The sequence below is a fragment of the Lissotriton helveticus genome, chromosome 9 (genome assembly GCF_964261635.1).
Source record: "Lissotriton helveticus chromosome 9, aLisHel1.1, whole genome shotgun sequence".
Classification (NCBI taxonomy): domain Eukaryota; kingdom Metazoa; phylum Chordata; class Amphibia; order Caudata; family Salamandridae; genus Lissotriton; species Lissotriton helveticus.
Window position 1 is genome coordinate 941,779,909 of NC_136070.1, and position 27,606 is coordinate 941,807,514.

Genomic DNA, 27,606 nt, shown 5'->3' on the forward strand with positions numbered 1-27,606 from the left:
GGCTCGTTCTATGTGCCTTTTGCAAACAGTTTGTATTGTTCTCTGTTCTTCTTGAAGTTAGGCATGTTAGCGTGCTATGTATTCTGCTGTGTTCTGTACATTGCTGTAGTTGCACTCGATCCTGACTCTATGGTCCGTCGGCATTAAGTTACTTACCCTCTTTCTGCTACTACATGACCGACACAACGTTCTGGACCTGAAACATCAGGGTTCTGAATGATTACCGCAAGGCACGCCTCATGCACCCACAGCTCCTCAGACATCAGGTGGACTTTTGCTTCCTTTAAGAAACACACATCCTCTCCCCCACCTCCTCCAGACTATCATCTCATCACTGGGGTAACTCCTACTCTTCCCTCTATTCTAACTATTCATTGCAAAAGTAAACCCATTGAAATCCAACCTTCTGGATGGATCGGCGCACTCTTATGGCCTGATTATAATTGAGGGGGTTTTATTAATGGCAAATTATGAGATGTCCGCCAGCCCAGCAGACATCTCTAGCATTGGCAGGATCCACCACCATGGCGACTCCTGGCATTGCTCTGTAAGTATGATGGGCAGATCCATTAACATGACGGAGCCGTATGGCAAACTTACAATGTTTTAATCTTATTTTCCAAAACAGAAACATAAAGTGGGATTTTATTTTGGAAAATAAAATAAAAAACAATATCCACCTCACCATCAGAGTTTTCTCCCATGACAAGGGGGGCATTTAGCAGTTTTCAATGTTTTTTTATAGGGTTTACTGATGGTGGCGGACAGTGAAAACTGTCCATGTGTTCACCCACTCTGAATCGAGTGGGTGGCCACATGGCCAAGCCTCCCTCCGTCCTTACTCTTTTGGGCTGTCGGAGATTTATGTAGGAGTAGTCTCGGTGTGTGACAAAATGACGGTCCGCCTTAACCCAAGTTGAGGTCAACAGACTTTCAGTTTGGTGGAGAGGTTACTTTGTTGCCGTTGTGATGGAGTACCCTTTCAGCCACACTCTAACTCAGGCCCTAAATCTGAATGCAAGTCAGTGAGTTACAGAGGAGCTTTCTATCAATAGTAGCACCCCCAGCTCAATCGTGCACCTAACAAAAGCAGGAGACAAAAAATCCAAAACAAATCAAGTGGTTTGTACAGCCCTACATGAGGCATTCACTCGATGTGAGAGAAGAATGTTCCAAGCCACCGAGTTTGGCAAAAAAAAACCTGTGCACTTACCTCTAAATGCAGCATGCCTGCTTATGAGTTATAGGGAACCTTGAGCTGCACCTTTTCTGCGGGAGAGAAATTGTGTGTCAGTTGCATGTGCTGAATCTGTTGTGTGTATGTTTTATGCTTCAACCATGTGGAGACTTTTCAGTGTGTAATAAAAACCTGCACTCCTGCTGCATTGACTGCACAGCTTTTATGGAACCTGTTGTATGTATGAAAAGGCACCACCATTTTCTGGTCATTGATTGAAACTTGACATTGGGTAAAAGTAGATGTTATTATGAAAACTTTGAAGCTTCCTGTAATGTTAGTGTTTTCAGCATGCTTTATCTGTAGTAACATAAATTAGTTCCCTCACCCCACGTCCCAGATCTATAATCAGAACCTTTGCACCCCATGAGGGATTGTAATGTGCAGTAATGTTATTCTTTGTGGGGGCAGAATCTCCTTTGTCCTGTGAGCAGGAACGCAGAGAAGCTATGGATGACACCCAGAACGAGGGAGCATTCATTCCGGAGTGCGATGGAGACGGTAGCTACAAATCTGTGCAGTGCCACCAGGCAACGGGATACTGCTGGTGTACTCGCACGGACACAGGGAGACCCATACCTGGAACCTCCACACGGTAAGTGGCTCTGTTAGGAGGGTACATACACTGCCAAACACACAAAAGGATGCAATGCCAGGCACTGGGAGAATACACTCTCTAGGAGTAGATGTAGTCAACAATGGCAAATGTTAGATGAAGCTGTCACAGATGGACACTGAGGCAAACAAAAAAGCAGCTGAATTAGAGTTTGATTGAGAGTGTACTCTGGGGCATATTACCAACGATTAGCGATATTTATCGCTAACAAGGCTTAGCAACTAATTTTTTATCGCTAAGCATTGCCGGAAATTATCGCTGAGATAACGTGCTATTAGCAACGTTTATCTCCAAAGCGATACATTTTCCGGCGATAGCGTGAATATCGCTGAGAATACAGCGATATTCACGCATTAGCGACAAATTGCTTTTAGCCATGTTATCCACCTCCCATTGGAACTGGTCAGAGCAGGCGTTAGTTTTTGGCGATAGCGGGAATATTTCCATCGCTACGCCTGCCTTGCTAATAGGCGATAGCGACGCTAACGACTGCTTTCAGTCGCTAACAGGTTGGGTACGCCCACTTTGCATGTCATTAGCGATAAATATCGCTGACATGCAAAGCGGGACCCAAACCGCTTGCTATCGCCTAAAGCTGTCGCTAACTGCTGTTAGCGACAGCTTGCTAATAGAGCGATAGAATTATCACCTGTTAGCGGCAGAAAACGGCCGCTAAAGTGGCGATAATTGCCTATCACCCTGCTTGGTAATATGCCCCTCTGTTCCCATGGAGTACTGTTTCTGCCAAACTCTTGGTCCACCACCCAATTTGAAGGTGGGCAGACGATCAGGTTTCCCACCTACAGAGTAGAATGTACTCCACTGATGTAAGCCTTCTTCTGATGGCCAAGGGAGATGGGGCTATCGGAGGTAAGTCATCCAACCATTTGCCCTATTTAGAGTGGTAAGTAGGATGGCTTTATTGTACTGTCCATTACCACCAAGCATATGCTGTTGTGGAGGTTTAGTAAAAAAAAACTAAATTACCCACACCTTGGAAAAACACTCCCACGGTAATTTTTTAATTTTCAGACTCAAACTCCCACAGTGGGAGTTTGTTTTCGAAAAATAAAAAACTTTGGAAAAGTTTGGCGGCTGGCTGCCATGTTTCACAGTACCATCAACTGCTCTCTTTTCTGGGTAAAGGCAAGGTACCAATTTGATTTGTAAAAGAGGTAAATTTATATTTATTTAAAAATGATAAAACTGATACCATTACAGATATGTAGAAAGTTTGTGGGAAAAGTATGTGAAGAAAAGTAATGAACTTACCAGTGTCTCTTATCTGAGGTATGAAACTTTATTCTACATTCCAATGCCACCCCCCAGTCAAACCCCCAAACTTGAGCATCAGAAAGTATCCCCGAAGCCAGCGGTCTTATGGCCAGGGCAAAAAGAAGGGGAGACAAAGGGCATCACCCTCTAGCACCCCGACAAATTGGTAATCTGAGTTAAAACATGCCATTCACCCATACTTGCGCTTGTGGCCTGGCGTATAGAGTATGGACATCGGCCCAGAATCTGGTTCCCAATCCCATCTTGACCATTACCTCATGAAGAAAGGCTCAATCCAAGGAATCAAAAGGCCTTTTCAAAATCGAGCAACATCAATGCTGTGGCACACTGTGTTTCCCGGAATCTGGCTAGATGGAGATGAACTCTGCGAATGCAGTGTCTAGCGCTTCAGCGAGGGATGAAGCCACCTTGATTCGGATAGATCATGTGGTCTAGCACTTGGGTCAGACTCCTCACTTCTAATCTAGGGTAAAGTTAAACCTCAGTGTTAATGAGAGAGATAGGCCGGTAACAAATGCATTTGTTCAGGGGTTTGCCAGGTTTCAGCAGGAGCACGATAGCAGGCAGGTCCAGTTCGGGGAGAAGTGGGAGCAGTTGATCACCTCTAGGAGCATATTCAGGACAGTGGGCAGAATGAGTGTACGCAGCTTTCAGTAAAATTCCATGAGTAACCCGTCCGGACCTTGTGGTAAATAAATAAATAATACCCTATTTTTGACTAGACATATATCATAACAGATAGCTCAATAAATAAGAGTCAAGATTCGAGGTAGTAGGAGTTTTGCAGGTTTTAATACAGCATAAGGACAGGAACAGGACAACCTGCATAGGAATAGGATGACAGGGCCCAGCAGCTGCTGGGGCTGGGTCTGGGATGAGCGCGCTAACTTTTAATAACAATACATGAGCATATATACATAGCGCGAACACATAGCATTACATGGCGGTAGGCGTAGCAGTGGGTGTGACGCGTAGCAGTCGCGAAAGATAAGAGTAAAAAGAAGGTGTAACTCAGACATGTGATGCAAACGTAACAGAATATGTCATGAATGGGCGGAAACATAGGAGGGGGCTACCTAAGGAGCCGGGACCTCTAACCTAATGGTGCGCGCAAACTGGCAATGACGTGTTACTAGGAGAAGCTGGGGGCTATGAACTCTGTGCTAGGAGCAGAGACTAAAGTCTGGAGGGTCGGAGCGACATGTACCTAAACCCTATCTAGTATCTGATGTTTAGGGAACATGTTGATATAAACTAGAAGTCATGAGGGGAAAAGCTAACTGACTCTAAGACTGGAGCATGCATTTATTTTACCTGTAGTGCGTGATGAAGAATATTAAATGACCATTAAATACAGTATTTCTCTTAACATGGAGCCGCATAGGCTAGACAATGACGGAAACTATTGATGTAGTTCAGTAGCTTAGGAATGCAGAGAAGGAGGACTAAACTGATAACTGGAATCATAACATAGTCTTGGCAGACTCAGAGGCAGAGCCAAGCTGCACCGGGGACTGCGAGGCAGGAAGTAAGTGAAGGGTCGAGGATACAGGTGGGGGCTGTATCGCTCCTCAGCGAGGCTTCAGGAGACAGGAGCTGAATCTGATGTCCGGGCCCTGTTGAGGCCTGGAAACGGGGACTTTATAATGAAATAACGTGTACACTGAGAAACGTGGCAACGTAGCTTTACATAGGCCTGGTATTCGTAGTATTTCACGAGGACTGGAAACTGGCATACTAGAGGAGGACACAACTATAATTGCGTCATTAATCGGACATGGGGAATAACATATGCATATTGGTCATGCACACATAACATATGATGGATGACACGTAGGGACACAGAACATGGCAAAATTTACTTTTCCACATTCCCTCCTTGTCACTACGTTTCCATCAGGAAACATCAATATTCATGATACCATCTATCATTTCATACAGTACCATTTGTTCATCTCGAATTGTCTTGGAACGGGATTTAGAACGGGGCTTGGGACTAGGAATACAAGAGGTAGCACACATGCCGCAAATCGCAGGGCCACATTGTATACAGAGGCAGCAGCTGAATATGATCGCTACTGCGATACCTAGAAAGGACAGGACTTTCCATCCCCAGGCGGAAATTATATTCCAGAACCAACCGGACCATGTCCAGGTGCCTGGATCTTGGTGTAATAGATGGGCAATTTTATGAAGTCTGGTTATAGCTGAATAAACAGACGGCGCGTTATTTGGAATAAAAATGCAGCAACTGGATCCGATGAGTCTACAGGCCCCGCCCCTATCGGCCAGTATGACGTCAAGGACGAGACGATTCTGGAGCACAACAATTCTCATAAAGGATTGCTCTTCGGTTAAGTTACCTAGAGCGGAGGCAGTCTCATCTACTACTGCTTCAAGGGTTCTTGTTAACCTACGGATTAGCTTACTATTTACAACTGTACCTAAATAAGGGAACACACCTTTATCAATATCAATGAATTGCTCTGCAGCAGTTTCAGTATAATCGACAATCGGGAGGTTTCTCTTGTGTCTAGTATGTACTAGGAAGGAATTCCTATGGTAGTCAGGTGGGGCTAGGAAAACAGGTGGCAGTAGGAAGGCAATGTAACAGGTTCCCTCCCAATCGAGGGGCAGACGAACATATGCAGTTTGACCACAAACAAAATAAGAATGACGTGAAGCTTTAAAAATAGATTTCCCACTGTCACTATACTGGATAATAGTAGTACAATCACTATGTCCTACGTGTACAGAACCATAATTACGGACACATAATTCGCCTTTGACTGGTAGTACTGAAATAGCAGGTGAGTCTGGAGTAGTATCAGACTGAACATTCAGGACCATGAAATTCGAAGAATAGTTACCTAAATTATACACTTCATTTTCTAGATCTAAACCTGTTCTGTGGGGGAAACCTTGCTTGTCTGGGAAACATGTGCTGTTAAGAAAAGACATATCTGTTGAGGATGACGTTAACGTGGACCATGCTCCACATGAACCATTATGTGAAAAAGGATAAGGAAAAAGTGGCAGAACTCCCTTCGGTGTCTGGAAAGGGGGGAGTCGACCACACACCCAACAATTAGTGGCATTGCTGGTCTGGTGTGAATAATGTAACATGCGGATAAATGTATTGTTACGCATAGCGAGGCGGTATGAAGATTCGTGAGGAGGCAGATCACTAAACGTGTGCTCTACGGTAACATTAGAATGCTTATTTACATGAGGAACTGGAAAACACAGGAAAAATGCGTAACTAGTGCAGGAAATCAAAAGGCTGAGAAATAATATGAAACTTAGAAAAACGATACATCGGTTTGAGTTTTGACTGACTCTCTCACTATGGGGGTCTATTTTATACATGTCAGAAACAGTCTAACCGTTTCACCTAGGGGAGGACTTATACAATCAAACTGACTGACTTATTTTACTAGACCGGAGTTTTTGCTTATACTCCTGCTGCGGAGTTTTCTCTAACAGGGGAGGGGTTGTGTCAATGTCATTTGCGGGACAGTCCTTAGGAACAATGTTTTGACAAGTCTTGATATCCTGGGAAATGTTTTTAAAGACCGGCTTTAATCCGTAGAATTTCTTGACGTGCGAAAGGTGCACCCAGCCGCGGCGTCCTTCCAATTTCACAGCTGTACGGGTGGTGAGGAGGACCTGACGGGGCTCCTTCCAACGTGGCTCCAGCGGACTTGATCTGTCAAAGTTCCGGACGAGCACCATCGAACCTGGAACGATCTCATGCGGTGCCACCTCGGTATTGTCTGGAAATGCGGCGGCAACCTGTGAACGACATGAGTTGAGGGCAGACATCAAGGAAGCTAGGTAATCTGTCAGCATATTACATGAAACATCAGTAATACTTCGGGGTCTAGGAGTACCCCACATGTTAGGGGGGCGGCCGAAAACGACCTCATACGGGGACAGACCTGATCTGGAATGTGCGACCATGCGCATATAAAACAAAGCAACTGCAGAGCTACTAGCCAGTCCACACCCTTATCTTTACATATTTTGGCAATTCGAATTTTCAGAGTCTGATTATGTCTCTCGACTAGACCAGCTGCTTCAGGATGGCGTACACAATGAAACTTCCACTGGTACCCCAACAACAGGGAAACGTGCTTCATGAGTTCAGATGAGAATGGCTGACCGTTATCAGAGTATACGACTCTAGGGAGTCCATATCGAGGGAAAAACTCACGAACCAACTGCTTGGCAGTGGTCGCGGCTGTGTAATCGGGGACTGGATATGCTTCTGTCCACCTGGACAAAGCGCATACAACTACAAGGACATACTTGAAACCTCGACATCGCTCCATCTGAATATAATCCATCTGGAGGACTTCAAAAGGGTGGTCAGGAGGCTGGAAACCACCTTGTTCCACCGGGACACTTTTACCTGGATTAAACTGACAACATATCATACAGGTACGGACTTTCTGCTTGGCTGCAGCTCGTAAATGCTTGTTGAACCAAATGTTCTGGATACTGTCTAACATTGCTTTTTCTCCTAAATGTGCTGGACTATGTGCGGTATTAATGATGACTTGAACCATAGAGTCGGGGAGAAACCATGTGGTCCTACCCTTCGTTAACCATCCTTGATCTGTCTGGACCCCTCCTTGTTCAGACCATTTCTTGATTTCATCGGGAGTAGCATGTAACTGGATATCTATGACATCTTGAGTAGGGTCTTTAACTGTCATACATGTAGTCGGATCTGGAGTATGTATCTGTGTCGGATTAACTTGAATGTCTGGAGTCTGTGCTGTAAGCTTGGCTGTGCGATCTGCTAGATCATTACCTTGGGAAATAATGTCAGTAACTTTCGTATGTGCTTTGCATTTCATGATAGCAATAGATGTCGGTAAGTGTATGGCATCTAACAGAGCTTGAATAAGGAGACCATGCTGAATCTTGGTTCCATGAGAAGTCATGAAACCTCTCTCCTGCCAGAGCACTCCAAAGTCGTGTACAACTCCAAATGCGTAACGTGAATCTGTGTAAACATTAACTTTCAGGTTCTTGGCGTGTATACAGGCTTGTGTCAGAGCAACTAGCTCTGCTGCTTGAGCGGACAGGGTATCAATGCGGTGTGTCTCAATAACTTCGGTGTCAGTAGTCACTGCATACGCGGCGACTAGTTCTCCTGTACTAGTTCTCATACATGAACCATCCACATAAAGTGTCAGGTCAGGATCTGGTAATGGAATATCTGTCAGGTCTTGTCTTGGCTTTGTCGTAATGTTGACTACTTCCACACAGTCATGTTTGGCTGAATTTGAATTAACTGATGGTAATAGTGTAGCAGGATTCAGGATGTTGCAGCGTCTAATTTCTATGTGTGGCTGAAACAGTGTCAATTCATAACCTGTTAAACGTGCAATTGTCAAGTGCTGAGTTTGTGTTCGGTTTAAAAGAACTTCCACGGAGTGTGGGACTTGTACTGTCAAGGTATGTCCTAAGACTATGGAATCACTTTGTCTGATAGCTAGTGCTGTGGCTGCAACTGACTTGAGGCACACAGGCAGAGCCTGGGCGACTGGATCTAGTGTGCTCGAAAAATAAGCACAGGGCTTGTATTGTCCTGCTTGATCTTGTGTGAGAACAGATAATGCTGTACCTTCACGTTCAGTAACGAAAAGTGTAAAAGGCTTACTGTAGTTCGGTGTCGCTAGAACTGGAGCTTGGCATAGGGCTTTCTTTAACTCGTTGAAACTAAGTGTATGTTCAGATGTCCAAGGGAGGACAGTCGATACGGCTGCCTCCTGTGTCGTTAACTGTATCAGTGGCTTGGCTAGAAATGCATACTGGGGAATCCATTGTCTGCAATAAGAAGTAAGGCCGATAAAGGCACGTACCTCCTTCTGGGTCCTGGGCTGAGGAAGACTCGCTATCAACTGGATACGGTCTGGTGTAAACTGCCTACCCCTCTTGGACAGTAAGTGTCCTAAGTAGACCACTTGCTGGACACAGAATTGAAGCTTCGAAGGGGACACCTTGTGCCCCATCTCGGCTAGAAAATACAGAACCGTCAGGGATGCTCGCTCGCAAGCACGTTCGGAACGGGCTGTGATCAGTAGATCATCGACATATTGGAGCAGGGCAGTGTCAGTTGGCATGTGAATGTTGTCTAGTTGTCTCTTGAGTGCTTGACTGTAAATACTAGGACTTTCTGTGAAACCTTGAGGAGCGCGTGTGAACATATAGCTCCTTCCATTTAAACAAAATCCGAAAAGAAACTGGCTGTCTGGATGAATTGGAACACTAAAAAATGCATTCTTGAGGTCGATTACAGTGAAGAACGTGGCTTCGGAATCAATAGCAGTTAACAGGGAAGAGATATCTGGGACAACTGGGTACTGCGGAATAATACATTTATTAAGTTCCCGTAAATCAATCACTAATCGATATACTGGGGGTGCATTTGGATCAGTACGTTTCATGACTGGAATGATCGGAGAATTACATACATTGGAGTCAGTTTCTACAACTACTCCTTGAGCCATGAGCTCGTCAATAATTTTGGATAAGGCTGCTACAGCCTCAGGTGGCAATCTATACTGCCTGATTCGTGGTAACACTACACCTGGTTTCAGGGTCACACGATGGGGTGTGATTTGCATGTAACCTACATCAGTTGGACCTTGCGCCCATAAATGCTGCGGAACATTGGACAGTCTGGAATCAAAATCTCGTAATACATAGTGACCCTTAAAGTCACGTAGGAACAGACGTATTCCCTCTGGGGAACAGCATATAACTGCACCTAACTCTTTCAGTGTTTTAATGCCTAATAGATTTTCTGGACATGACTTAGTAAGTAACAGATCAGTAGTGCGGGACAATGGACCTACTTCTAGAGTGACTGGCTTTGAAATCTCATTAACGATAGGCTTTCCTGAAAATCCAAGGGAAACATTTCTTGAGCCTGAGAGCGGAGCCCCTGGAACTTCGGCGTGACTAATTGTGGTCCTACTTGCCCCTGTATCAATCAAAAACTTTCTGTCTTTCCCTAATACTTGACTGTGAACATAGGGACCTTCTTGATCTACAGGTATCTCGATGAGAGGCAAGCCTACCTCCCTCTCTAGGCTGTTTCATGAATATGGCTGGTACTCTGGATACTCAGACTGTGCATACTGGTACATCTGCGATGTAACATGCTGTGTTGCAGCAATAGGCTGCGATGCTGTAACTGTCTGTGGTGCATTCTGTGGCTGAGGAGTCTGTGAAACTTGTTCTTGTCTAGGCGGACGTGGTCTTTCTTTAGTCTTACCAGTAGCTATGTTGTGTTTCAGAACTGCACACTCATTTATGAAATGACCTGGCTGTTTACAATAATTGCAGTTCCCTTTAACGGGAGCTGCAGGATGACTGGCTTGATTCGGACCCCTCTTCTGACTGTCTTGAGGAACGGATTGTGCAACTAGTACTTTCATTTTCGTGTCTTTCATACGTTTTCTCTCGTGTTCTTGCTCTTCCCTGATTCTATTCTGGTGGTACTGGAGCATCTGGAGCATCTGGGACGGAGTATTTGCTTGCCAGGTGCTTTCGACTTTCAAAACTCGGTTTTTAATTGGTGGACTTGAATTCTCGACTAATTTAGTAACGAAAAGGTGAGGGTATGACTCACTACTTGTCTTGAGACCACTGTTGATACTAAAGCACTTTTCAAACCTCGAATAAAAATCACTAATATCTTCATCTTGTTTCTGTTTACAGGCTGAGATTGCATCCCAGTCTTCTTTTCTCGTTGTTAATAATCTGGGTAAAACTTGAATTAATAATTCTGGTAATTCTTTACATTTATCTCCGAGACCAGTACCTGGTACACGTATCTTATCTTCTGCTTCTAGGACTGCCCAATCTATCTTTTTCTCTCCCACCTCCCATTCTTTTTCCTTTAGCTTTTCATACACCCCTGCGGGTAGCAGAACCTTTAACATTTTAATGATATCTGGGTAAGTGTATTCTCCCATACGGAGCATGTCTTTTAATTCTCTATGGAACCCTGCTGGATCTTTATCATGACAGGGAATTAATTTCTTCATTTCGAGGAGTTCCATCTTTGTGATTGGAGTGTATACAAACACTCGCTGCATTTCGCCACCCGCTCCTCTGACTGAGTGGACTTCTCGTAACGGATTTTGTCTGTCTATGTAGAATGATTTACTTTCCGGGGGTGAGACATGAACAAAATGTGGGTTCAAGAATGTTCTATATTTGTGGCGCTGTTCTAGAATGACACTAATTAAATCGGTACCTAGACCTCTCCATTTGTACTGGAGTAACTCGTTCAAGATATCATGTAACGGGCCTGGATCAGAATGTTGACCCTCATACAGAGTAATGAGGTGCTGAATCATATACATACCCACCAGTCGCTGCTCGGCTGGGGGCAATTTCAGAAACATTTGTGCCACTATTTCGTCTGGAAAAGTGGTAGAATCAGTAATCCATCGGACTGCTGATCGGGCTAGTTCTTGTTCATGCATAGTACTTAACTTACTATAACCGATTCGTGATTTCAGAATGTGATCGGTAGCTTGAAATACTTGTTCTAGGGAACCTTGTTCTGGTGCTGGATGATGGAAAGTTGGCTTGTGTTCTAGACGTAAATGGCGATCTGGAAATCTAGGTTTTCCTACATACGCTATTCTGGCAGTATTCTCATCGTCTTCCTCTTCAGGATCAGAGGTACTTTCTTTCTCGCTTACTTGTGCTGCTTTACGCTGTTCGTGTATCTTTATTATCTCTCTACGGATTTTCTTGTACATACTTTCCATGGCACCAATGGTATTGTGCTTTCCTTCGGCTATATTATCACTCCACTTTGTTAGAGTTTTCATTTCTTCCGGGTCTTTAGACGGGTAATCTTGTTCTCTTATTAGACAGTTAATTAAGAACTTTAATATCATGCGCTGAATCTCGGCTTTCCTTTGAGACATGGCATCACTAATACTTTGTGGGTCATCCCCTGTACGGATGAAACGATATATCCTGTCTAGATCCTCTTTCATATTCGGCAGGGTGACGAGATACTCGGTCACTCTCCTTACGCGTACGGAATATAAAACCATATTAAACTCGCCTGGAACTGGGTCATAGACACATTCGCCAAGGGTTTGCCTGATTTCTGCAACAGACTTATTACTCTTAGGAGTACGCTGTGATGCTTGAGCATGTAATTCGAGTGCTGATAAACGCTTGTATGGCGGCGGAGTTTGAGGAAGACCTCCTCCTGCGGCCCCCAAACTAGAATCATCAACTGATGCTTTCCGTCCTGGCAGGGTCGGTAATTGTAACGTGGGCTGGACTTGTATAGCGGGCTGACCCGGGGGAGCTGTTAAGGGCACCCCGGTGTCTGGAGGAGCAGGAATTACCTGATTTACAGGGACTGGCGGAGTGCGAACAGGATTTGCATATTCGGGGACTGTGTCGTCCAGATAGGACGAAATAAAAATATCAGCTGCGGTCGGTTTGTGACGTAGCTTGGTCGGAACTAACGGTGGCGGGAAATTACTGGATGCCTCCGGGGTCGCTTTTGGCAAGCCCTCAGCAAGAAGAGGATACATACCCTTAATGAGGGCATTCCTCTGTCTGTCTGATTGCTCAGTTCTAACTCGTTCACCTATCTCGATTAATTCTCTTTCTTGGGCTCGTTCTTGGGATTCTCTACTTAGTTCTGACTTTCTGATTTCTTTTTCGGTTCTTTTATGAGCTTCTTTGCGCCATAACTCGATGGCATCTTTCTGTGACTGTCTGGCTTTCTTTTTCCATAATGCTTCTTCTACTCGCATGATGCATTCGGCATCCCATGTACCCGATACGGGCCATCTATACTTTTCTTCTAACTGTTTGGTATACTCTACCCATAAATCTAGATACAATATGGCGCTTATGCCATGCTTCTGATACATAAAGTGACCTGGACTGTCCCTGGGCGGGACGGGAACTGCTGCTTCCAGCAGACCCTTTCTAGTTTTTAACTGACGTAACTTGGAAAATATGGGCATGACTGAACTGTAATCTAGACACAATACAATACACAATGAACACGATACCTATTTCCCATTCATACCACGACATTAAAATACATGAAAAACATTTAAAATAACAGTTCGAACAGAATACTACCTGGAAATACTGAGAACAGAACACATGAATTTTCTCGAGAACAGAAACTGACTAGAACAGAAACTAGATGCACTGCTGAAACAGTACGAAACTTACCGGTCTCATAAAGAGACACGTCAGGACCCGTATCCACCGAAGTGGACACTTCGTTTGTGGGACTGTGTACCACCAACCCACAGACCAGAGTCAATTAAATTGACCCTGTCTAGATACCACCCCAGTAACGGTACTCACCGGGCAGCAAGAACGGAAGGCCTCAGACTGGACTGGACTGCTACGACGACGAACTTCGGACTTCAGTTACGGGTGGACCTCCGGATACCTCGGACCTTGGACTCTTGGCTTGGGCTCTGGTCGGGACTCGCCGCGTTCCTCCACCGTCTCGTCTGGATGCTGGACCGCCTCCTCCGTCTCCTCCGTGGGCCTGAGGGATACTTGAGCAGAAATATCTGCCACTGCGCAGAAGAGTTCCGTCACGACTGCAGAGGGTCAGGGGTCGGCGTGGCTTCACCGACGCGTGGGGAAAGGGCAAGTCCCTATTCGGGCGCCATTATGTGGTAAATAAATAAATAATACCCTATTTTTGACTAGACATATATCATAACAGATAGCTCAATAAATAAGAGTCAAGATTCGAGGTAGTAGGAGTTTTGCAGGTTTTAATACAGCATAAGGACAGGAACAGGACAACCTGCATAGGAATAGGATGACAGGGCCCAGCAGCTGCTGGGGCTGGGTCTGGGATGAGCGCGCTAACTTTTAATAACAATACATGAGCATATATACATAGCGCGAACACATAGCATTACATGGCGGTAGGCGTAGCAGTGGGTGTGACGCGTAGCAGTCGCGAAAGATAAGAGTAAAAAGAAGGTGTAACTCAGACATGTGATGCAAACGTAACAGAATATGTCATGAATGGGCGGAAACATAGGAGGGGGCTACCTAAGGAGCCGGGACCTCTAACCTAATGGTGCGCGCAAACTGGCAATGACGTGTTACTAGGAGAAGCTGGGGGCTATGAACTCTGTGCTAGGAGCAGAGACTAAAGTCTGGAGGGTCGGAGCGACATGTACCTAAACCCTATCTAGTATCTGATGTTTAGGGAACATGTTGATATAAACTAGAAGTCATGAGGGGAAAAGCTAACTGACTCTAAGACTGGAGCATGCATTTATTTTACCTGTAGTGCGTGATGAAGAATATTAAATGACCATTAAATACAGTATTTCTCTTAACATGGAGCCGCATAGGCTAGACAATGACGGAAACTATTGATGTAGTTCAGTAGCTTAGGAATGCAGAGAAGGAGGACTAAACTGATAACTGGAATCATAACATAGTCTTGGCAGACTCAGAGGCAGAGCCAAGCTGCACCGGGGACTGCGAGGCAGGAAGTAAGTGAAGGGTCGAGGATACAGGTGGGGGCTGTATCGCTCCTCAGCGAGGCTTCAGGAGACAGGAGCTGAATCTGATGTCCGGGCCCTGTTGAGGCCTGGAAACGGGGACTTTATAATGAAATAACGTGTACACTGAGAAACGTGGCAACGTAGCTTTACATAGGCCTGGTATTCGTAGTATTTCACGAGGACTGGAAACTGGCATACTAGAGGAGGACACAACTATAATTGCGTCATTAATCGGACATGGGGAATAACATATGCATATTGGTCATGCACACATAACATATGATGGATGACACGTAGGGACACAGAACATGGCAAAATTTACTTTTCCACAACCTGGGGTTCTGCCTGGACTAAGTTCTGTTAGGGCGTCGTTTAACTATATTGTCTGGCTGTTCATGGGCCTCCCTGTCTGTGCGGGGGCAGAACAGGCAAGGGTATATTTGTAATGAGGGTACTCCTTATCTTGTGCGAGGGGCACGGCCTTGCGGCATACAGGGATTCCTAATAATTCACAAACTCATCTGCCATGGCATTCCTCAAGTGTGTTTCCTGTAGCATTACAACCTGGGGCATTACCTATGGAGGAATTGGGGGCGAGGGAGTACCTTGTAAGTGTCTTGGGGGGGGGGGGGTCAGTAACCTCTCAGCAATCTGAGCTATATGCGTATATGTGTAGGGTTTGTATTGAGTCTCCAGGATAAACAGAGCTTCTATATGCATTTTCCATGTGTAGGGACCAGCATAATAACTATAAGCCAAACAAGAAACCAAGTCAAGCCAAACCCCATCCCCCCAACTGCACTCCACCCTACACGTCCCCCAATAGAAGCATCTGTCACCCAGTGGCTCTTGTAGGTCAGCAGTATGTATATTGATATTGATATTGATACAGTTTATTAAGCATGACAAAAGCCCATAGGTGTCTTGGCACTGGCATCTGAGCAGTTAGAAGCACCAAACTAAAACCAACCTTAAAGAGAGACTGAAAAAAGCGAAATTGTAAGTTGTTTTCAAAAACTAGAAAAGTTCTGCTGGTGTTTATGTTTCAGAGGAAGTTTATTCCACAATTTACAAGTGGAATGAACAATGCTCCAACCGCCTCATGAAATTTTGTTGCAATCGGGGACTACCAATGTTCTGGATGTAGGGGAGCGCACGGATCTCCTTTGAATGTATCACGTCAATCTCTTCCGCAAAAACTCTGGGCCTATCTATCCCATGAAGAGATTTGTGAACAATACAGAGTGCATTGAAGGCCACACATTTCTTGACTAGGAGACAATAAAGCTCCTCTAATGTGTGAAACACTGAATGGAATTTGGGTATCTTCTTTAGGAGCGAGGCTGCAGCATTTTGTAAAAGCTTGCATTGGTTTAGAGAACCTAGATGAGCACCTGGATAAAGAGCATTACAATAGTCCAGCCTAGACAGTACTAACGCCATGACAACAGATTTTTTCAACTTAAATGGAATAAAAGGAAGAATTTTTTTCAACATTTTTAGACTAAATAGCAGGATGATGTAAGTTTACTAACGTGATCTCAGAAAGTAAAATTGGCATTGAAGATCACCCCTATGTTCCTAACTTTCAGAACTGGACTAGGGAGGGCACCAAGGGACAAAGGCCACTAAGAAGAGTTCCAAAATTAGGTATCCTTCCTAAAGAGGAGACCCTCCGTTTTTACAGTATTTAACTTAAGGCTATTGTATTTCATCTAATTGTCAACCTCGCACATGCAGTTGTTGAAGCGTTGAGAAACCTCTACAACACTGCTCGAAATGGGCACAATAATTTCAGTGTCATCTGCATATGCAATTTCAGGAAAGCCAAAGGATTTGATAAGTTAAACTAGGGGAGCAGCATAAATGTTAAAAAGCATAGAGTTCAACGATGAACCTAGGATAACACCATGAGGTAAGTAGAAGGACTTTGAACTGAGGGGAATATTAGCAAGGGCTTTATCGCCGCTTTAGCTGCACTTTTTGCCACTAAAGCGGCAATTTTTTTATCGCCCTATCAGCAAGCTGTCGCTAACAGGCGTTAGCGACAGCTTACTAGAGATAGTGGCCGTATTTCCTATCGCCTTGCATGCCAGCGATGATTATCGCTAATGACATGCAAGGTAGGCGTTCCCAACTAGAAGCGACTGTAAACAGTCGCTAACACTACTTCCCCCTATTACCAATGCAGGCGAAGCAATGACAAAAGTCGCACTAAGCGCGATTATCGCTAGTATTTAACACCTGCTGGAAACCTGACTTACCTGTATTACTCAATGGGAGGTGGATTTTCAGGCTAAGTCCACCATGGCGTTAATGCGTGAATATCGCTGGATTTCCAGCGATATTCAGGCATTTCGCCGCTAGCGCTGGATATTTTATCACAGTGGAGATAAACGTTGCTAATAGCATGTGTTCTCCATTAAAATATCCAGCGATAGGCAGCGGTGAAAATGAGTGCGTTTTTCGATAAATATCGCAAGTTCTTGCTAATATGCTCCTGAATTCCCTGAGGAACACCGACTGCTCACTATTGAAGAGAAAGGATAGCAGGAGATTCAGAGGGGATCAGCAGATCCTAATATTAGCTAAGCAATCTATGAGGACATCTTGGCTCACAGTGTCCTCGAAGGCCGCAGACGGGTCAAGAAGAATCACTGCTGCCTTCCAATCATTATCCATTATTGGTCTTATCTCTTCTGAAGATACCACCAATGCTGTTTCAGTAATATGGTTAGATCTAAACCATGTGAGCTCTATTGAGGATCTTGTTCCTATTTAGAAATTCCAAAAGAGCGATGTTAAGATACTTTTCAAGAATTTTTCCCATTTGTAGGAACGAAATAGGGTAGTCATTCTTTTCCTCATTGGGATTAAAAGAGAGTTTTTTCAACAGCGAAAGTATGGAAACCTCTTTCCATTAATCTAGAGATGATGACACTGTGGTTTAGTTTCATACGAATGGGTGTGACCGTCTCAGCTATGCCCTGTATATGTTTTGGAGGACAGGGGTCTGAGGTCGCCCCTGATTTGGTGAGGATGATAAATTCATTCACTCTGTCTTCTGTAAGAAGCGGGAACTCACAGAGCTGTTGACTGAGCCTGGATGTATCTTCACTGGAAGGACCGAAATTACTATTAATATTCGTTTCGAAGTCTTTACAAACTGCCTCAACCTCCTTTCTGAAGAAACTAGCCAAGCTACCACATAACTGCTGGCTCGGTGTCACTGTAGTAGTTAAGTTAGGGCTAGAGAGCTTTTTAACTGTTTTAAACAATTCACTTATGGAATTTATTCAAGAATAACACTATCAGTACAGTACTTGGCTTTCTCTTCATTTATCAATTTTTTTATAATCCTAATTAAGTTGTTTGTATTTATTTTTGTCCTTCGGTTATTTATCCAGATCCTTTCTGGTCTATGGCATTTGTGTGTAAGCTCTCTGTGATTCGGAGAGAATCAAGGTGCCGTTGGTTTAGTCCTATGACTTGGTATGTATTTAAAAGGGGCCAGCTCAGATACTGCTGTGGTAAAACAATCAGAATACTTAGTCGTATCCACATTGGGCTCATTAGACTGGTGGGGTTGGGTAGATGGCAAGGTATTCGTGAGATCCTTGTTATCCACTTTATTTCATGGCCGAATTTTTGTGACTGACAAAGTCCTGCCACTTATAGTATTTGTGGGCAATCTCGATGGCTTGAAAAAACGCCATTTACGGTGTGACCTGCCTTGTGCATAGCAGCGTTCACCAATGCTTTAAGATTAAAACAATTAAAATTGTTTATGGGTTGTACAGTTTCTTTATTGGTAAAATCCTCCAGGTGAAAATTAAAGTGACCTAGAATGGTATAGTTAGAGTATTGTGTATTGGATATAATAAACTCACTTAAAGAGGTCAGATAGTTAGCTTGAACTTGGCCTTTTGGACTCCAGCCTGCCTGCCCTGCCCCAGGTGGGTGCGGGTGCCACGAGCTTTCAGAAACCACAGGTATTGGTCCCCTTGCAGCACAGGCTAGGGCTTACTGCCCATCGTCCATGCGGTTTACTCAAAATCTCCCCCACCTCCTCCTAGGGGCCTTCGGCTGGCACTCCGGGCCACCCCACACACCATCGATGGTGCAGAGCCCAGGCCCCATACGTCCTTTCTGGCTTCCAAGGTAGTTTATGGAGCTGTCTGGTGGAGCCCCTCTCCTGTCTTCGGGTCCAGTAGTTCATGGCTGCCATGCCTCAGCCAGGCCCAACCAAGGAAGAGCTGCCTCTTGTGGCGCACCCCATGCGGCTGTTCCCTCATGACTATCGATGCTGGTGGAGCCCTCGTCCCTGTCCTAGGGGCAAAGTCTGGCCCCCAATGTCCCTGATTGGGCCCGCAAGCCGATAGCACCACTGGGTAATGGTCACGGCCACCGCAGTCAGATCCAATCAAGGAAAAAGTACCCCGTGGGGCACGTCCTGTGCCAATGTTGCTGTCACAGCTGTCGATGCCATTTTTGCCTCCGATGTCCCTGCTGGGCACCACAGCCAGCAATGCCGCTGGGTGATGGGCCGGCCCTCCACGGCCTCCCCAAGTCCCAAAGCCACAAACTAGGCTCGCTGCGTTGACGGACAGCTGCCCGACAACCCACGCCTCAGTCTCAGGAGGTCACATCAGGCGGGCTGGCTTGTCGGGGTCCTCCCACATTCAGGGTCCCCCAAGGCAGTCCCACAGAGTCAAACTACCCGCCAGCACCGTTGTTAGTAAATGCGGGCCGTGCGCCCAGTGGAAGCTCAAGAAAGTGTAACCGCTATCTTGGCCATCATAGCTACGCCCCAGGTATTAGACTTTAAAGGCAAGATCATAAGAAACTTCTTTGTAAGTAATTCCCCTGCATTCCTTCTCGTCATTTATTAAACCCATTAACCAACTACATGAGCTTACATACCACCTACTAATGATCACATACCACTAACTGCATGAACTCACATACCACCTACTAACTTCTGTGAATTGAATCTACTGCAAACTTAAGAAAATGCATGGGATGGTTTCCTTGAGAGCAGAAAATTAATCCCAATTCCCAATAGTAACTAATACATGCTAGACTAAGCTTGGGGTCCTGGATCAGTGCGCTGCATGGTGTAAGCATGTCAACACCTCATCATGGGTAGTTCAAGTGCAATTACCATACATACAATGCAACTTAAAGTAGGTCGAATTTTCCCACAAGAGTCCTCTTTTTGAGCTTAAGCAATATAAAACCGATTGATATGGGATGCCACTCATGTCACAGTGACAGCTTTCGATATGGGACACTTCTTGCATACCATAGCATACACTAACATTAGTACGGCACACACCAAAATGATAGTTACATGGATCAAAAAATCCACACAACACAATAGAATGAACACAACATGTTATATATGACACGTAAACGGAACTGAATAAGACACAGGAGTCGTGATGGTGAGTAGGGCATTGTTCTTTGAAAGTGAGACAGGACCATAATCAGCATGATTTAATGACACCAGCATGGACTGAAATTATTATGACAACCACTGAAATGTATGTAACACACATTGAAATGACTAATATAGATGATGGAATGGTTATGCAATCCTGGCCATTTGTTTAATATTTACAGTTACTGGGACCACAGATTAAAATTGTAGTGAATGAAAAGTAACTTGTGTGTGAAATTTCACAGCACAAATTTAGGAGAGAAGGTAACTGGCCATAACTTTAGGTAAATGTTTTGGAGAGGAAGTGTTGCATTTGTTGTTTATTACTATTACTTCCCCATCTGAAGTTGGATTTTGTCAAGGAATATACCTTCCTGCATTTGATTCCCTTTGCCAAACATAAAAAAAATTCACAGCTAAGTTTCAGATTTCCCATATTTTGATTCTGAGTTTGGAATCCCTGGATAAATCCAGAGAACAGACAGTAAGTTCAAAAGGTACGTTCAGTTTTGGTCATGCCGGTCAAGGACTAGTGTACAAAGCCATTTTGCGGTCGCAAACCCTGTGATTGCCAAAATCACAGGACATGGGACCACAAGGGCTTTATACAATGTGTAAAAGTATCTCCAACTTCTAAAAGGGCTTTTTCAAGTCCTTTTTAATTGCAATTATGTGAGGACGTAAAATGCACGTTTCCCTCCTATTTACGAGTCAGAAAGGTATGTATTAATGCGGTATATATGAGGAAGATGGAGAGTTTTTAATAGAAAATGGGAAGATTGTATTTCTCCATTAGATTGTTTAAAAGGGGTTGGGTATTTTAGGAGCGTCAGAGCCGAAAAAACACTTTACCGTCTGCAGCAGCAAACCTAGTCAGCTGTCAGTAGTTAAGTGGCTTTCTCTGTCAAAATTACTAATTTTCCTGGAGGAAGTTTGGAATTCAAAGGAGGCCATCCGGTGCCCAGAGAGTGACCCCAGTTCACAAAAACACCTGTAGAATGATGTACTCACACAACGGGGTAAATGCAGTGCTTATTTTGCAAACAAAAAAGTGCCAGGGCTCTCGTCACGGAACCACAGACGCTTACACCACACATTGCCCCTGCCAAGCTGCCAATGACAGTAACGACACAACTACTAACCATCACACTCCTACAAGTGTGACAATTCGGGCTTTTTCAGGCCCCCAAAGCTATAAGAATGCTTTGGGCGGCAGGTAATAGTCATTTTTAAAGTATACTGCATTAATAATTAGCTGTTGTTATGGTCATCTCTAAATTAGCCAGACGTCACCACATTGTGGTAGGTTGTCACAAGCGCCAGTGCTGACAATTAAGTGTTGGTGCCGGGCACTGGAAACCACCTGCTCAAATTAAGCACTGGGTAAATGTATTTCTAGGATGGATGGGGTAGGGAACACCTTTAGCATTGTTGGGGAGTAAGGGTTTGTCCACTTGTAAATAGGCCATCCCAGTGTAGGTAGCTCTTTTTTCAAGCGCAGAGTTGTGTGTGTGTTTGTATTTTTTCGATTAAGAAAATAACATTCTCACGACTTTTCCAAGCTTACTCCTAGAAACCGAGACCGTTTGCAGGTGTAAGTTGGAAACGAATTTATGAATATCAAACGATAGTTAATCTGCATCTACAACTACAAAGTAGAAAATCTCCAGGCACAGATTGACAATTTCTGAAAATCTGCCCCACTGTGTTTACGAGACAAGCAGTCTGGGTTCTGGAGTCACCTAGGGCCATTTTATTTGAGTGAGTAATCATGCAAAAAATAGGCAGATGTACTTTTCACCATATTTCCTATTGCTGTGATAGGATCCAGCCCATACTAGCTAAAGATTTTTCCACAGTAACAAAATAGATCATACAGTAAACCGAGTGCAAAAGATAAATTGTGTATCTGTAACTTATACATATATTTACTCCTATAATAAAAGCTTCGTTAAAGAAATCCTTTAAAAAGGGAGTAAACTAATGAGAACGTAAATAGAAATGAAACAAACTCATTTTGTCTCAAAGTTAGTCCTAGTTTTAACATATGTAAAGTAGAGAATTTGTTTTGGTTTATAATGCAAGGAAAGCTAAGCTAGTGTGCTTCACCTTTACCAAGTCTTAGGTAATATGATCAGGTTATATTAGGAGGGAAATGTGTTTGTTCTATTAACTTTTTCCCGAAAATAGATCTATCCCATTGTTACCCATCGGAGTTAAACAGTATTTAATACTGCCTAAGGTTGTTTTGCAAAGTAGGGAGTCACTGACAAATAGGACCCATAGACTAGGCGCAACTTGACATTTTGCCTTCTTGTGCCTAAGAAATGTCTATGAAAGGTCTCTTGTGTGTTTGCGGGTTACAGAAGGACCTGTTCTGTCACGAAGTGGTACCTGCTGTACAGCAATGTCAGGAACTAGTTTTAAATTTACGTTTTGCTAGTTTTAAATTTACATTTTGCTGTGGACCTTGACTTTAATTGTGTTGAGCCTTCCTGCGACCTGAACCCATGACTGGTATCCCTGAAGGCTTTCCTGAATATATGGGAACGTTTGTAGCAACAGAAAATAAGAACGTTTAGTAAAAGCTGGGACCTAGGGTATTTTTTATCTCTGGAGGACTGAGACAAGACTCACGTCAAGACTGTGGCTACTCCCCACTATAATTTAACAATCGGATTTTCTAATATATGCAGATGGGAGAAGATATAATTTTATACCAACCAGTGGCGGCCGGCATGGCTCGATGTCGGGGGTCATTATTGCGGTAGGGAGTAAGCATGAAAAAAATAACTTACCTTGTCGCCGGGTCTTGCGTCTCTGGTCCTGCTCTCCTGCCTCTGACTTCAGGAACAGGAAGCAGACAGCCAGGCTCCCTCCCCTAAGTCAATCACAATGCTCAATGCAGCTTTGTGATTGGCCTGAGCGCCGTGACACGACACTCAGGGCTGGAGGGGTGGGCATGTTCTCCATGCAGGCTGTAATGCAGCCTGCATGGAGAACGGGGAAAGTGCACTTGACTGGTTTGGGTGCCCGAGAGGGCCAACTAAACAGTAATTGCACGCTTAGGAGTGAGCAAACCACTCCTTCCCTGCCTCTGCTCCAAGAGTAGAGCAGCCCCACCCACCTGCCCGCCCACAAAGCAGCACAAACATAAAATAATAATAACTGAAAGTTATTATCATTTTATGTTTTTCCTTCTCACACTGTGAGAAAGCAGTGGGGCGACGCTCCTTTACCCTAGTGGAGGAGCCACCACTGACACCAAAAATCATCAATATACAGATCCAGATAAGATGTTAATAAAGAATTAGCAATTAGTTTAAAACATTTTAAATGTCGACCCAGAACAATACAAGGCTTCTTGGGTTATCTATACTCAGTGCAATATGGCTTGTGTTCATGCTTAGTTACTGTTAGAACATTTGTTTCCAATACTGTGCTTTTATTATTCAGGAGTACTTTATATGTGCATTGGTGCTTTTCTTGAGACTGTGATAAATTTACATTTACCTGCATCCAATTGCAGTTTTAGTCCCCTGAACTTGGATGCAGGATTATTTTTTTTGTAGCATTACATCCGCTATCATACTCATGTTATTTGTGAATCAGCTCTATAGTTTGATAGTTATTTAGTATTTCCTACAAAGAGTGCTTTTGATTCAGTATAATTGAGTGAAGAACAGATTGTTTAAATAGTACCCAGTTACTAGTTAAAACACTAGTTTCAAAAACTCCGAGTCCAACAGACAACGTTTTTGAAGAATCACACCTTTTTTTGATACAGTACAAAACTATTCACAGAAAACACATTGTGAATTAGTGTAATAAGAATTTCACATAGCAGCAAGTAATTACAAAATCGATTGGGTTTTTATAATTTTACATTACTGTCTGTTTTCGGAAATTGAATAGAAGTATTATTCACAACCACCTATACAGAAAGGAGCGCGTATTCATAATGTTCACAAGCTAATTGCTTCAATGTTTGTTTCCTTCAGGAAAAGTCGATAGGCAGTCTTTAATGAACATCCAATTTGTGTTTTATTTCAACAACCTTCCAATTATAACATCTAAAAACCATTACAATGGACAATCCAGCCAATGCGTTTCGTCCATATTGGACATCATCAGGGTTGAGATTCGGTGCGTTCACGTCCAACGCAGCATACTTTCTGGCCGATGCAATAATTCCGCCATCATGAACACTGCACTCTACTGCAATCTACTCTGCACTCTCTACTCAATGTCACTGCACTCCATGCCATTGACTCTACATCACTTCACGCAAAACCACTGCACTCTACACCAATTTATTCTGCACCAGTGTACTTTATGCCACTTCACTCTATTCTATGACACTCCACTTCACTATACTCCACTTTATAATAGATTCTGCACAGGGTTTTACGGTAGCAGGTAAGTGGCGCTCGGCCAAGTAACTTTACAGGATACTGACAGAATGGGGAACAAAAGCGTGTGGTGCTGCCAGGTCAGAGGAAGACCCAAAACCCCTGAATGAGGGAAGAGCTAATAGCCCTTCACCAAACAAACATGAACAAATCCTGGGCACACGTATAGACTCAATAGTTGATACAATTTGGAAATATGATGCAGTCAACACCGGTGGTTTTCTTAAGGGTTGTATAATAGGCCATTTAGTGATTGTGTTTTGGTGGTGGTGTGACTTTGTTTTGGAGAAGTGTGAGCAGCATTTTTTAAACTTGTGGCAGGCATGTCATTAATGCTGGTGTTAAGTGTATGAGGATGTCAATTGTGTTGTTTTTCTATAGCCTATTCCTCGTCCATCAGGCTTAGAGGGAATGTTGTTGGGCCTGCATCTGTAGGTGGTGGACATTGTGGTTGAGATTTGAGAGTGAGTTGGTGATCTGTGTTATTTTTGTAGAGTAGCCTTGTTGCGTAATAGTCATGGAGTCATGGAGATGTCATGGAGATGCGAAGATGTAGACAGTGGCATGTTGTTTATTTTGTATGCGTCTGTTTAGGGTGGAAGGTGAATGGGTTAGAGGAGGTGGTTGAGCATGTGGGTCATGTTTTAAGGCTTTAAATTGTGCAGTGGATGAGAGGCGGTGAATTAGAGTTGTTGTGTTGGTATATTTTTAGTAGGTGTTGGCGAAGATAGAACATTTAGGAGTAAAGGTAGTTTAGGATGTGTATTAACTGTGCAGTCAGGAGGGTGGTAGTGGGTGTATGTTTCTAATTTGTGACTGAATTTATTATGACATTGTGTGTGAGAAAATTTGATGTATTGGTATGTGTGTTAAGTTTTGTTTTTGTAGAGTAGTGAGAGGACATATTGATGTAGTGGTTTTCTGAGAAGGATTTGTATGTACAGTACCACTGGTGATTGGAAGTTGTGTTTTCATAAATAGTGTATGTGGTGTGTGAGAGGGGATGGACAAGAGTTATGAGCGTTTGTGTTTGATTTGATAGCTGGAAGAGGCCATATCAGTGGTGGAGTGGAGTGTAAGAATTGTTTGCTTGTATAATTTTGATTTTAAAAAAAGGAGACGGGTTATGGTGGATGATATAATGGAGCACTGAGGATAGGTTTGGGGTGACAGAAAGGGGTCTGTTAGGAGCAAGTATAGGGTAGAGCTGGTGATTTGTATGAACAGGGAGTGTGTGTCTGGATGGCTTAAAGGTTTGTACTATGTGGCTTTGTGTCGTGTTAGTGATGTGTGGATGTGTAAGTGGTATTGGACAGATTTGTGTTTTGTGTGAGACTGACGGTGCCATTGTGTGGTAGCAGGGGTAGAAGGGTGTGTATGTGTGGTAGATGGGGTTTTGTAGTGGTTGTTGGGACATTGAAATATTGTTAGGGTTTGTTTGTAGTAAATGAATTGAGTGCATTTTCTGTGAGTGTGTTATTATGTTTGAAGGATTTGATGAGTTAAGATGGTGGCGGATGAATGGAAAAAAAGGAAGTATTTCAGGCCCTAGGCCTGAACAGATCAAACAGGCAATTGCCCTTGTTCTCTCCGCCCTTAGCCTTGATGCCTGGGCTGAGATGCCCTGAGCCATAAGGTTAAATAGCCCTAGGTCAGATGTCCTTTGGCCAATGGGAACCCTAACCAGTCAGAACTCTAGCCTTAAGCACTAGGACCAATGGGAGACCTGGTACTTTCAACCAATTATAGCACTAGCAACCAATTAAAGCTACACCCTAAGTCCAATAGAAACCCTAGCCCTAGAAACCAATCAGAACACATATACAACAACCAGTAAGAAACCTATATAAAGGGCATGTGACCTAAAACACAACCAGGGTACCTTGTAAAAAGGGGGAGGTGAGTGGAGTTCCTTCTACAGGCCTTAGCACAGTATAGGGAAAAACTAGGAGCTAAATTTAAACAGGCACAGGCAGGAAAAAACATCAGTTTTAAAAGTACAAAATGCACAGAAACTAAGAGGTAAATGTAAACAGTCACAGGTAGAGAAAAAAACAGTTTTAAAATTTCAAGAATACACAACACAAGTCTGTGTTCTTACCACCTTCTTTTTCTGTTGCTCACTGGGTAGTTTAGGGCACAGAGAAGCTGGGGTTACAAAATGGAGGTGTCTGTCTTAGGATTCCCTCCACAAACCTTAAGGGCCTGTGCAGGTGTGAGAGGGTGGTTCAGGGTTGCTTGGGAGCTAGAGGGCCAATCAGTAAAACACAGGCTGGTGGACAGGAGGCAGCGGGCTGAGAGCTGCTCATGGAGTCAGAATCCCCTTGGATTCAAACAGGCTCAATCCACACTTTGTAGTTTCTGCTTAACCCAGCAGGTAAGGCCCAAATCTAAAACCTTTAAAAATGCTGCTATTTGCACACTTAAACCAATCACTTTTTCTAGCCAAAAACGTGTGCTACCTACACTTTACAAACACAGTTTAAACCATAAAGCAGATTAAACAGTCTCTTAAACACACTCTGGTTAGGCTCTGATGTGTATTTTGACTTCTTTACTTTGGGCCCGTACGAGCAAAAGGAAGAGGGGGAAGGCTTGTATCTAAGGGCCAAGGAAAAGTTATCCACTACTGCATCTTAGAGAGTGACTTACATAAGGTTGAGGTTAGACGTGCACCTATATTATATTATCATCCTTTTATTTTATTTTATTTTATTTTATTTTTTATTCTTATACAAGTGACATGAAGTATTTTATGGACATGAAATTGTTACTTTGCATTTATTCTGTGCTCTTATGATCTTTTTTAAACTGATCGAATAAAGAAATGAATGAATGAAGGACTTCTTTACTTTGTAAAAAAGGGTGAAGGGTGGATTGCTTTCTTCAGGCCTTAGCACAGTATAGGGTAAAACTAGAAGAGAAATTTAAACAGTCAATGGCACTGCAGTTTTAAAAGTACAAAAGATACACCTAACAGTAGGCTCAGGAGATAAATCACTTAGACTGTGCGACTCAAAACATCTAATTACAAGTAA

The 27,606-nt window shown here is 43.6% G+C and overlaps 1 protein-coding gene across 3 annotated transcripts in view; it reads left to right on the top strand.

Moving 5' to 3' along the window:
- LOC144783075 (SPARC-related modular calcium-binding protein 1-like) overlaps positions 1 to 27,606 on the top strand; it is a 419,240-nt gene that overhangs the window by 371,991 nt on the left and 19,643 nt on the right. For all 3 annotated transcript variants that reach the window (XM_078662241.1, XM_078662242.1, XM_078662243.1), the window contains one exon: positions 1,649 to 1,832. In XM_078662241.1, the coding sequence (XP_078518367.1) occupies positions 1,649 to 1,832 (184 nt within the window). The remainder of the gene's footprint in view (positions 1 to 1,648; positions 1,833 to 27,606) is intronic.